Below are 12,318 nucleotides of genomic sequence, written 5' to 3' on the forward strand. Positions count from 1 at the left end.
TAAAATTGGTTTGTATAAATATGGTCAGCAGTGAGTAATCCTAGTTAGGTTTATAGACATGATGCAAACAGTCTCGATTAAAAAATATAAGGCAATTCTAATCACCGTTCTCCCATCTCAACCAAAACATTTTTTAAAAAATATTTTCACTTATGAATCAGTTGTTTTGCCCCAAATATCACTTAGGAATCACAGTTGCCAGAATATAATTAGTTAAAATATACACATGAAGGAATTCTACATGAAAGGTATGACTGCATAGAACCTTAGGCATCAGGGGAAAAAAAGTTGCATCTTTTTTTTTTTGAGAGCTACACTTCCTTAAGTTAATTCCTACCTGCAGATGTTGTCACGATCTCTGTGGTGTTTCTGAGGCCCATGAAGTCAAACTGATAAAGCCGCCAGGATTTCTGATCAGCTGCCTCAACTGAATTTTTTCTCCATCTATAAATCATTTCTTCTTTGGGGTAGCCATCTAAAATACAGAACGAATATTAACACTTGATGGTGTAGGTTTATAAAACATTAATGTCAAAATTATAATTCTGATCACTTCGGAGTTAAAATTTTACGCCATATTTGTTCTCCAAATTTTCCCCAAACACACAGAAACTGGAAAAATACATAGGCAAAGGCAACCCAACCCAGAGATTTCCTGCTGCAGATCTTCATGATCAGGAAGATGTTCCAGTCACAAGCCTCAACATTGTCTGTGTGGACATGGCACACAGGGGGCCGTTGTCTTTATTTCTTCCATCTTGGAGAGCCATGGCTGTAGTCAACCTTCAAAGAGTGGAGGTGCTGGTCAGAGTCTGACTAGCTCCCAGACACCGAGATCTAACTGCCTGGCCCACCCTCATCACACCTTCCACCCTTCCCCATAACTTAGTCCATCCAGAACTCAGGAAAGATATATTTAATAAGGCAATCACTCTAGGACTCCATAGGTGAACTGACTCTTAGTCCTGCTCTAAAATTAGTCTCCAGTTCTGATGCGTGAACTTTAATCTTTTCTGGAGACCATTCCCCATCTTGTTAATTACTCCAGGAAGCAAGATGTTTCTGCTGCCCTAGGCCCAGTGTTGGCAACCTGCCCAGAGCTGGGTGTCATAGACAGGGGTTCTACCCCACTTCTGCTGGTGCTGTTACCAAGGGTCTGTGGGCTCCCTGAGCCCAAGCCAGGGATTGACCTAACGCCTCCTGGATCCCCTCTTCTGAGCAGCGCTTGGGACCATACCATTAACTGAGCTGGAGCTCTCTGAGCTGGTCAAAGGGCTGACCTGGAACACTTGCTTTCTGTGGTTCTGCCCTGTCTCCAGGCTTTGCAGCGAGGTCTGCCCCACAGGGCATACCACACCTAAGAGAAGGTCTAGATCCCATGTTGTCCCTCAGTATCTGACAGCATTGGCATTATTAGCCCTTCACTGACTCAAAATAGACACTGATGGCATGACTCTGGAAGGAGGAAACATATGTACCACCTTGATGAGTTATCTTGAACACAAAAAGCACTGCATTGACACATATATACTTTTGCAAACATATTAATAAAGTGGTTGAAAATTGCTAATTAAACATTTACATCAGTTTGCAAAAACTCTTACAGACAATCTGCCTTCTCCATTATTTTCCTTTTTGCCCATCATTGCTAGCTTGGTTCCTTTATTCAAACTAAAATACAGCACAGGTGTGTCTCCTGCTTTCTGATTGTGGATGGCTCTGCAAAATTATTGTCAACATCGCAGGGACACTTGCTCTCCTCTAACCTGACGATGTTGATGTCAAGGAACTTGGACTCAGCCTGAAGTAACCAAACATTTTTACTTGGCCATTAGCTGCTATCTCAGTTGCTTTATCTCTCTATTAGACTGTCATAATTAGAAAAGGTACTTTATGCTATAATTCTTTCTTTTTAACTTTGTTTTGCTAAACAGCTTTATTGAGATATAAAACTTATTCACTTAACATGTGCAGTTCAGTGATTTTTAGTATATTCTCAGAGTGCTGCAACTGTCACCATAATCTAACTTTAGAATATTTTCAACATCTCAAAATGAAACCCCAGACCCATTAGCAGTCATTCCCCATTCTCCCACTTTGTATGCACCACTCATCTTACTCAGTCCTAGGCAACCACTAATATATTTTCTCTCTATAGGTTTGCCTATTCTGGGCATTTCATATAAATGGAATCATGCAATGTGTCTTTTATAACTGTCTTCCTTTATTTAGCATAATTTGTTCGAGGTTCACTCATGGTAGCTCATGTCAGTACTTCATTCTTATTTATTGCTCAATAATATTCCATTGTATGGATATACCATATTTTGTTTATCTATTTGTCATTTGATAGACATTTTGGTTGAGTCCACTTTTATACTACTATGAATAATGTGTTATGAACGTTTGTGTACAAGATCTTGTGTCAACATATGTTTTCTATTTTTGTGGGTATATACCTAGGAGTGAAATTGTTGAGTCATGGGGTAACTCTATATTTAATATTTTGAGGAACTGCCAGATTCTTTTCCAAAGCGGCTACACCTTAAAGTCCCACCAGCAAAGTATGAGGGTTCCAATTTCTCCACATTTTCTCCAACACTTGTTAGTGTCTGACTTTTTAATTATAATAGTCATAGTGGGTGTGAGGTGGTATCTTATTGTTTTAATTTGCGTTTCCCAAATGACTAATGACATTGAGCATCTTTTCATGGATTCATTAGCCATGTATATGTCTTGTTTGGCGAGGTGTCTGTTCAGATCTTTTGCTCATTTTTTAATTGGGCTATTTGTTTTCATATTGTTGAGTTTTAGTATTTTAGTATTTGTGTATTTTTGGTGCAAGTCCTTTATCAGATATATAGTTTACAAATTTTTCTGCCATTCTGTGACTTGTCTTTTGATTCTCTCACCTTCATTTGTCAAGGAGAGTGTTACTAGTTATAGAATTATTGGTTGATAGTCTTTTTCCTTCAGCACTTGGGAGATGTCATCTAATTGTCTTCTGGACTCCGTGGTTTCTGATGAGGAATCTGCTATTAATTGTATTGAAACTCACTTTAAAATGTTACATTGTTTTTTTCTTGCTGCTTTCAGAATTTTCTCTTTCTCTTTGAATTTTCTCAATGTGACTATGACGTGATAGGAGTGGATCTCTTTGAGTTTGTTGGAGTTTGCTGAGCATCTTGGATGTATAGACTAATGTGTTGTGGGTTCTTTTGGTCAATGTTTCGGCTGTTATTTCTTCAAATAGTTTTGGCTCTATTTCTTTACTCTTCTGCTCTGGAACTCCCAACAAGTATATGTTGGTAATCTTCATGATGTGCCACAGGTCTATGAGTTTCGGTACATTTTTCTCCATTCATTTTTCATTTTGTTCCTCTCACTGGATAATTTCTATTGGCCTGTCTTCAAGTTTGCTGATCCTCTGTTCTGTCTGCTCAAATCTGTTGTTGTAGCTGGCTAGTGAATTTTTTATTTCAGTCATTGTCCTTTTCAACTCCAGAATTTTTATTGGGTTCTTTTTAGTAATTTTGATCTTTTCACTGCTATTTTCTATTTGGTGAGACCTAGTTGTCACACTTTCCTTTAATTCTTTGGACATGGTTGACTTTAATTCTTCAAATGTGTTTAAAATAGCTGACAAAGTCTTTGTCTAGTACATCCAATATCTGGGGTTCTTCAAGGATAATTTCTACTGATGGCTTTTATTCCCACGTATGTGACATGTTTCCTGTTTCTTAGCGGGTTTTGTAATTTTTTTGTTGGAAACCAGACATTTTAGATAATACATTGTAACAACTCGGGTACCAGAACCCTCTGTCCACTCCAGGGTTTGTTGTTGTTTCTGGTTTTTTTGGTTTTGGTTTTGGTTTTGTTTTTCTTCTTGCTGCTTTTTTTTTAGTGACACTCTGGAACTAATTTTGTAGATCTATATTTCCTACAATGCTTGATCACTGATTTCTCTGCTAGCTCTTTGTTGTTGTTGTTGCTTTTATGTTCTTGTTTTTATAGTAAAGCCTGGCTTTCTAGGGTTCACCTTTGGTTCATTATAATTTAGTGGTCAGCCAATGATCAGTCAGACTATTTCCTTAAATGCCTTGCCTGTATGTCTTCCTACCTTTGCCACGGGGATTTGTGTGTGAAGGCATGACTTCAAACTTCAAACAGTTTATGAGACAGGCTTAGCTGTAATTTCCTGCTTGCACAGGTCCTCAAGACGAGAGGTGAGTGACTGGTGCCTTTTCCTTTCCCAAGTCTTTCCTGGGCGTGCACACAGCTCTGCACATGTGCACAGCGTTCTTCTGGATCCCCAGGAATTCACAGGTGCTTTTCAAAGTTCCCTGTGATCATCTAGTTCTCTAGGTCTTTCTTTTAATTTTTTCTTTCTTTTTTTTTTTTTTTGTGCCTAGACCCTTGTTTGCACCAATTGATACTACAATCTTAGGCAGATGTAATGTAGCCAGAAGATTCTATTTCTTTCTATGATTCCCTGGTGATACTGCTTTTTTTTTTTTTTTCTGAGCTGAGCTCCGAGTTAAATCAAATAGCCACAGTATCTTGGGAATGAAGATTTCCCAAGTCGTACCAGTTTTGACACAATATTGACTGTGCTCTGGGGACAGAGTTCTTAACAGAGTCTCAAAAGAGGTCAGTCTTCTACGTTCATTGTGACCTGCAGGTCTTTCATAGCTACCATCTCACTGAGCTTGGGAGGCAGGGAGAAAGGGAACAACCCCAAGTTGACATGCACAGCCTCCACTGACATTCTGAGGTTCAGAAGTTTTTCTTGGATAAGTATTTTCAGTCTTATCAGTGACTTTGTTTAATTCATATAGTGTTCTGAAATGGTTGATTTTAGTTGCCTTGCCAGTATTTTCACCACTTTTGTGGGAGAGTGGTCTTTGAGGTTTTCACACCACCATCCCAAAGTCAATCTCCCAATGCCATAATTCTAATAATAATAACAGTAACAAAGGATGGCTCCTATTTATTGAGCACCAATAAACGCAATAGGATTTTTACCTGCATTTTCCATTTAACCTTATCACCCTTTTCTAGACTAATCTGAGCACTGTAATGTTAAATAACTTACCCAGTGCCAAATAGCTCAAAATTGACAAAACTGCATAACAAACCCAGGTCTGTGCAAACCCAAAAGATTTTCTCAACTCCATTCCACCTGACTTCACCTTTTATAAAATTCCGTTCCTATTTTTAGTTTGTGAGGACTTCTTTGTGTCCTCCCTTCCCCAAAAACCTCAATACTAATGTGTTAATAAATTAACATGCAACATTTTCTATAAAACATATTTACATTTGAATCAACCATGGTCTTCTGAAGATGCATGCATAAACTTGAAAGAACAATGGTAGTTAGGATTTCAGAGATAATGTTAAATGGGGAGGAGAATTTCAGTACCTTAGTCACTGAATTCTCTTCGTATGCCTCGTCTTCTTGTTCATCACCACCACCACCACCATCATCATCATCATCATCATCACCACCATCACCACCATCATCACCACCACCATCACCATCATCCTCATTACCACTATCACCACCATCATCATCATCATTACCATCATCGTCATCATACTGCTGTCACATATAACTGTAATCATGTGCCAAGCAATGTTCCAGGGCCTTTTTGTATAGTCAGTCCCATAGTTATCCTAATGACATAAATATTGGTCTCTCCATTTTGCAGATGAGAAAGCTGAAGCACAGAGACACTGAGTAAGGCTCCTAAGGTAGAGCCAGAGTACAAACCAAGATCGTCTGCCTCTAGAGTCCACGCCTTTCCTCACTGTACTACACTGGTCTCCACCTGTTCCGATTGTCTACATTCCCCAAATCCAAGTTCCTCAACTTATAAAGATCTCCCTCAAAAATACATACTCCATCATGGAGAACACCAGCCACCCTTTTCATAAATCCACTTTTCTCAAGAGTAGAAGGGTGATTGCTTTCCAAACTGCTTACTGTCTTGATCTTTGTGGAAATGCAGATAATGATGGCTCTGTCACAAAAACAATAGTAACAATTGTCAACACATTTAAAAAACAACCTATCGGCTGCAATTTTCCCAAAGACCTGACAGTAACATCACTGTTCTTAGGGGGACATTTTATTAAACACTTCCTACTCTTCAGAAGGCTTCACAGCCATTGATGAGCCCCACCACCAGGGTAGTGAATGCCTTGAGCACAGGTGGATGATGTGCCATGATGCTAACGGGACTGGAACCATGAGGTCCTCACATGCAGGGGCCCATCCAAAGTCCTGGGAGGGGCACAGCGACGTTTTTGAGATGTAATTTTGAATTATTTACAGAAGCCCTCCCATTTCCATTTGTTTCCTCTCTCCCAGTATTTTTGTTGTATGTTTGACATATTGAACTTTAAACTTTTTATATTATTAAATCCATCAGTCATTTCTATATTTACCTTTGTATTGATATTTAAGTAATCTTTCCTTAAGCCAAGCTCAGATAAATATTTCCAAAATTTAATTATAATTATTTTATAGTTTTATTTTTATATTGAGTTTATTAGTCATTCTAAATTATTTTGGCCAGGGCTGGTCTACTAGAGTGTCAGTTCTCTTTGTTTGTGTGAGATATTAATAAATACTAGTTGATGTCAATTTTTTAAAGAGAAAAATGTCCTGTGGTTATAAAAATGAAGTTTTCATATCAGCAAAGCTAATTCCTAATCTTGTCCATCAATCTTTCTATCTGGCCTCATGTTGTGGTGATGTTACTGAAGTTGGCACTGTGAGATATGGCCATGGTGGGTGAGCCTGCTCTCCAGGCTTATTCCCTGGCTGCCATGACAAAGAAGCTCCTCTTCAGGCCTTCTGTGTGGAGCCTATGAAACAATGCATTTTCTAAGGTTTTTTTTTGAGGAAGATTGGCCCTGAGCTAACATCTGTTGCCAATATTCCTCTTTTTCTTTTTCTCCCCAAAGCCACAGTACATAGTTGTATATCCTAGTTGTAGGTCCTTCCAGTTCTTCTATGTGGGAGGCTGCCTCAGCATGGCTTGATGAGCAGTGAGTAGGTCCGGGCCCAGGATCTGAACCGGGGAACCCCAGGCCACCGAAGCAGAATGCACGAACTTAACTGCTATGCCACTGGGCCAGCCCACACTTTTTAATTTTTGAAGCTAGAAAACAATATTAAGAAACTTCTAAGACATACAAGACAAAAACTTTAACCTTTACATGCTTTTTCTGCTAACTTAATAGTTGCCTTGTTCTTTCATTAAAATGAAGATATTTTGTTTTTAGCCATTAGTTCTTTCACATACATCATGAGATTCAGCCTAATACCTACATTATCAGTTTCGATATAATATTCACTACAGTATCCTAGAGAAATCGCAATCTTAGCCATAATCATATATTCCTTTGGAAACCAAATCTGATCAATCTCATTTATTTCTCACCTGACATGTTTTATCTACCTATGGTGAAAACATGAAAATCATTGGGTTTTTTTCTTAAATAATAATAAAATATACAAAATTAGGCATTTGAAAGAAGAAAAGTAAAAACTCATCAATCAACTTATTATTTTGAATAATTCATTTATTAAATAAAAATATCAATGATTCATGGACCAGATATTTACAACTTCAGTGGCTGGTGAAATTTGTCATGATTGTATCTAGCACAATTGGATGTAACAAACAACAATATTTCACAACTAGATAGCATTTTCCTCTGTAAAAATTTCAGTCTATAGTCTCTAATTCTCAAATACAGTAATATTTTTCACCTTTTCCATAGTTGCAAATTTTCTTTCAAAACAATTTAGGTTCTGTAGAAGAAAAATAGAAGATTGCAAATAGAGTGCTTGTATGAGAAAGCACCAGCCCCAGTGGACACGCAGGGGATTCTACCAAACCTTTAACAATCAGATATTGACAATGCTGTTTAAACCAGTCCAGAGAGTGAAAACTACATAATTATTTTTATACAGTAAGTATAACAATAATACACGACCTGATAATGAATGCACAAGAAAAGCAAATCTCACAAATATTGATGCAAAACCTCACATAAACTGTTAGTTATATTAACTAATGGGAATTATAGGAAGGAAAGAGTGAAAATTCATGCATATAATTAATCATATATTCATCTACATAAAAAGCAAAGATATTTGATAAAATCCAGATATATTTGTATCAAAAACATTCAATAATCTACAAATTAAAGGATATTTCATACTTGCATGTGCAAGCCAGAACTTCCTAGAAGCCAGTAACTTAATAGGAAAACATTAGAGACTTTCCTTTCTTTTTAAAATTTAAAACAAGTAAGTGTCCATTATCTTCACTATTATTTATCATTATATTGGATACATTAGCCAACATACTTCTAGCAAGATAAATAAATAAAACAATTAAAGACATACAAATTAGAAAGAAAGATATGTTTATGCATCAAGAAGACACAAAAGAATCCATGGAAAAACTAATACAAATTATTTTAAAAATTATCACAAAATACTCAGGCATAAACTTAAGAAAAATGTGCAAAATCTATAAGAGAAAGTTCATAAGTTACTATTGAGTCAAAAGTAAATTGAAGAAATGGAAAGACATACCACGTCTTGCATAGGGAGACTCGACAACATAAAGAGGTTAATTTTACCCAGTCAAATATATACATTTAAAGTTATCTCAATAAGAAGACCATTAGCTTTTTTTTCTGTTTCCAGACAAGTTAATTATAAATTTTACTTGGAAGAATAATCAAGTAAGAATGACCAGGAGAAGTACAATGAAGGAGCTAGTTTTCCTTAGATTGTTAAATATCATAAAGACTACACTAAATACAATTTTGCATTGGTATATGACTGACCAAGGGGACAGGATAGGTGTGAATTCCCTTGGAATTAGTATATGATGAAGGCAGCAACTTAAAATAGCAGAGGGAAGAAGGAGTGTATGATCTGTGGAAGCCACATGAAAAAAAGAAAAATTTGGATCCATTCCTATACCATTCACCAGAATAAATTCCAAATGGGTCTGAAACATAAATATGAAAAAAAAAGAAAGGAAGAAACCACAGAAGTACTAGCCTAGGAGAAATATGAATGAATTCCTTTATAACTTTGGATTTGGGAAAACTTTCCTAACGATGACTCAAAATCCAGAAGACGTTAAAACACCTACACATTTCTAAAATTGGCAACATGAAAGAAATGACAAAAGAGCAACATGACCAAAAATACTCTATGAGGAAAGTAAAAGTGACAAATGACAAATTGGGGAAAATATAGTTAATATATTACAGAATAAGGACTAATTACATTAATAAAGACAGACATATGGGCCAGTCCTGTGGCCTAGTGGTTAAGTTTGGCCTGCTCCGCTTTGGTGGCCTGGGTTCAGTTCCCGGGCATAGATCTACACCACTGATTGGCAGCCATGCTGTGGCAGCAACCCACATACAAAATAGAGGAAGACTGGCACAGATGTTAGCTCAGGGCAAATCTTCCTCAAGCAAAAAGAGGAAGACTGGCAACAGATTTTGGCTCAGGGTGCATCTTCCTCAGCAAAAAAAAAAAAAAAAAAAGGCATAAAAATGAGAAAAAGGAAGGCCAAAAATCCAATAGTAAAAATTATGAAATAAACAGTTAACAATAAAAACAGACCATAAATTGATAAAAAGACACCAAGCCTCACAATAAGAGAGAGAACTGGAAGGTGCTGGACATCAACAAATTATACTGAAATTTATAGCATTTTTCCTGACTATCCTATATGGACTGAAATTCAGGCTAAATAAGTATTGATTAGGGAAAGTTCTTTTGTACAGACAAACTACAGCTAACAAATGCAGGAGAAAGGATATAATTGTAATACGCCCCTCTGCAGCCTCTGAGGGACGTGCAAGTCCGTCTTAATATCAGTAAAGCAGGACAACCAGACATTATGCTCCTTCCACTGTGATGTACTCAGAATGACAGAGCACTGCCTAGGAAGTATTCTTCTCAGAAGAGTTGAACCTGAAGCTCACCAAGGCTTTAGAGCTAACTACCAGTTTAGGGGAAATGTGAGGAATACGTGACACCATGAGAATATAATCAGCCAAATCTAGGATGTGTGGAACTCGACAGGCAAGATGGCCTAGTCTCTGCCCAGATAACTAGAGGGAAGTTTTATTGATTAAAAGAGACTTGAGAGAAACATTAACCAAATGCGATGTGTAGAACTTGATCGGTAATGATTTGAACAAGCAGACAGTAAAAAAGACAACTGGAGAAACTGGCCATGAGTTGAGTGTTCTCTGTTATGAAGGAATCAGTATTAACTTTGTGTGATAATGACATTGGATTAACAGACGTGCATGTCTGTTAGAGGCACCTATTGAGGTATTTGTAGGAAAATCCATATGATGTCTAACATTTACTTTAAAATATCCTTTTCTTTTCTTTTCTTTTTTGTGAGGAAGACTAGCCCTGAGTTAACATCCATGCCAATCCCCCTCTTTTTGCTGAGGAAGATTGGCCCTGGGCTAACACCTGTGCCCACCTTCCTCTACATTATATGGGACACCGCCACAGCATGGCATGACAAGCGGTGGTCGGTGTGTGCCTGGGATCCGAACCTGCGAACCCCAGGCCGCCGCAGCAGAGTGCGCACAGTTAACTACTGCGCCACCGAGCCAGCCCCTACTTTAAAGTATTCTTTAACAAATATGAGAGGAGATACACAAAGCCAAAATAGCAAAAAGTTGATATGGGTAACTGGCACATGGGGTTTCATTGCACTCTTTTATCTACAAAAAAATAAAAAGACTGGTAAAATGTTCACACAATTTGCAAAATAAAGCCTATACTTAGCCAATAAAACAGGTATTTTAAAGATCAAAAGCCTTACCAAAATAAAAGTATACAATGTCCAAAATAGCAGTACCAGCAACCCTAGGCTCTGGATTCAGACTCTGCCATTTATAAGCTCTAAGACTTTGATCCCACTAAGTAAGATGCTTTTCAAGTCTCAGGCTCTAAATCTGTGAAATGTGGAAAATATGGATTGGAATCCTACTTCCTAATAGTGCAGTGGCCACAGGTTGCACACAATTATATATTATGGACAGAAGGTTTGTGTCTCCCCCTCTCCAAGTTCAAATGTTGAAACCCCAGTGCCCAATGCATTGGTATCTGGAGGTGGGGCCTTTGGGAGGTGAGTAGGTCATGAAAGTGGAGCCCTCATTGTGGGATTAGTGTCCTTATAAGAAGAGACATGAAAGAGATGATCTCTCTTTCCACCAGGTGAGGACATAGCAAGAAGGTCTGCTGTCCAGGAAGAGGACCCTCACTAGACACTGAATCTGCCAGCACCTTGATCTTGAACTTCCAGCCTCCAGAACCGTGAGAAATAAATGACTGCTCTTTAAGCCACCCAGTATATGGAATTTTGTTACAAAAGCCCACACTGACTGACACATTACATGAAGTGCTTATCAGTGTTCCAGGTCACGGTAATTGCTGAGTTAATGCTAACTGTAATTTTTATTGTGGTACCAAAAAAATGTAAAATCATATCCCTCACTCAAAATACTGGATTGAAAAGTTCTTCCCTCTTTGGGCCGGGCTCTCTGGACAGCGCTCCTTAACTGGTTCCCAGTCTTTTGGCTGCTAATGGCAGGGAGGGTGGGGGAGGCTCACGGAGTAGTAGTTACACCACTGTCAACATGATTGACCTTGGGGATCTTCTCCTGCACACTATTCTGCACACCCTCTCCTTTCAGCTCAGGATACAACAGGTCAAGAGGCAGCAGCCTCAGAGAAGACTTACACTCTGCACAGTGTTTTCTCTAGAGAAAAGTAATATAATATTTGCTTTGAATGAGCGTTAAGTGGTGGCTTCCTTGTCTGCTGCCTTTGACCTACGTGTGTTTAGAGGAAAAAGAGCACAGCAGTGATTTAAAAGATGCAATATGAAGCTGTTTCCAAACTTATTCTTGTTTCTATGCAAGAAAAAATAAATTCTGCTTTGGTAATTGTGATCAGTTTCTTGTCTGCAATTGTTAATGTGTCCAAGTATAATAATAATTTTCCTGATATTAGGAGAAATGTTATTTTCCCAATGCAAATGTCACACAAATACCCCAGAGCTTGGGAGCAGCTTCAGGCATCAATGACAAATTTACCATTGTTGGGGTAGGAGGCCACATAGTTGAAGAAATATTGTAGAGTCTACTGGACATTTTAGGGGTTACTGGATACTGTAGGAGCTACTGGCTGTTGTAGGGTCTGCTGGATATTGTAGGGTCTACTGCCAGGTCACAAAATCC

General features: G+C 38.0%; 1 protein-coding gene across 1 annotated transcript in view; it reads right to left on the bottom strand.

The window, feature by feature from the left end:
- Window positions 1-12,318, bottom strand: part of GABRG3 (gamma-aminobutyric acid type A receptor subunit gamma3) — a 643,128-nt gene that overhangs the window by 71,947 nt on the left and 558,863 nt on the right. Inside the window, exon 6 of the mRNA XM_014781006.2 lies at window positions 338-475. Coding sequence (XP_014636492.2) covers window positions 338-475 — 138 coding nt within the window. The remainder of the gene's footprint in view (window positions 1-337; window positions 476-12,318) is intronic.

This window comes from Ceratotherium simum, chromosome 3 (genome assembly GCF_057802395.1).
Source record: "Ceratotherium simum simum isolate JZ-2026a chromosome 3, ASM5780239v1, whole genome shotgun sequence".
Lineage (NCBI taxonomy): Eukaryota > Metazoa > Chordata > Mammalia > Perissodactyla > Rhinocerotidae > Ceratotherium > Ceratotherium simum.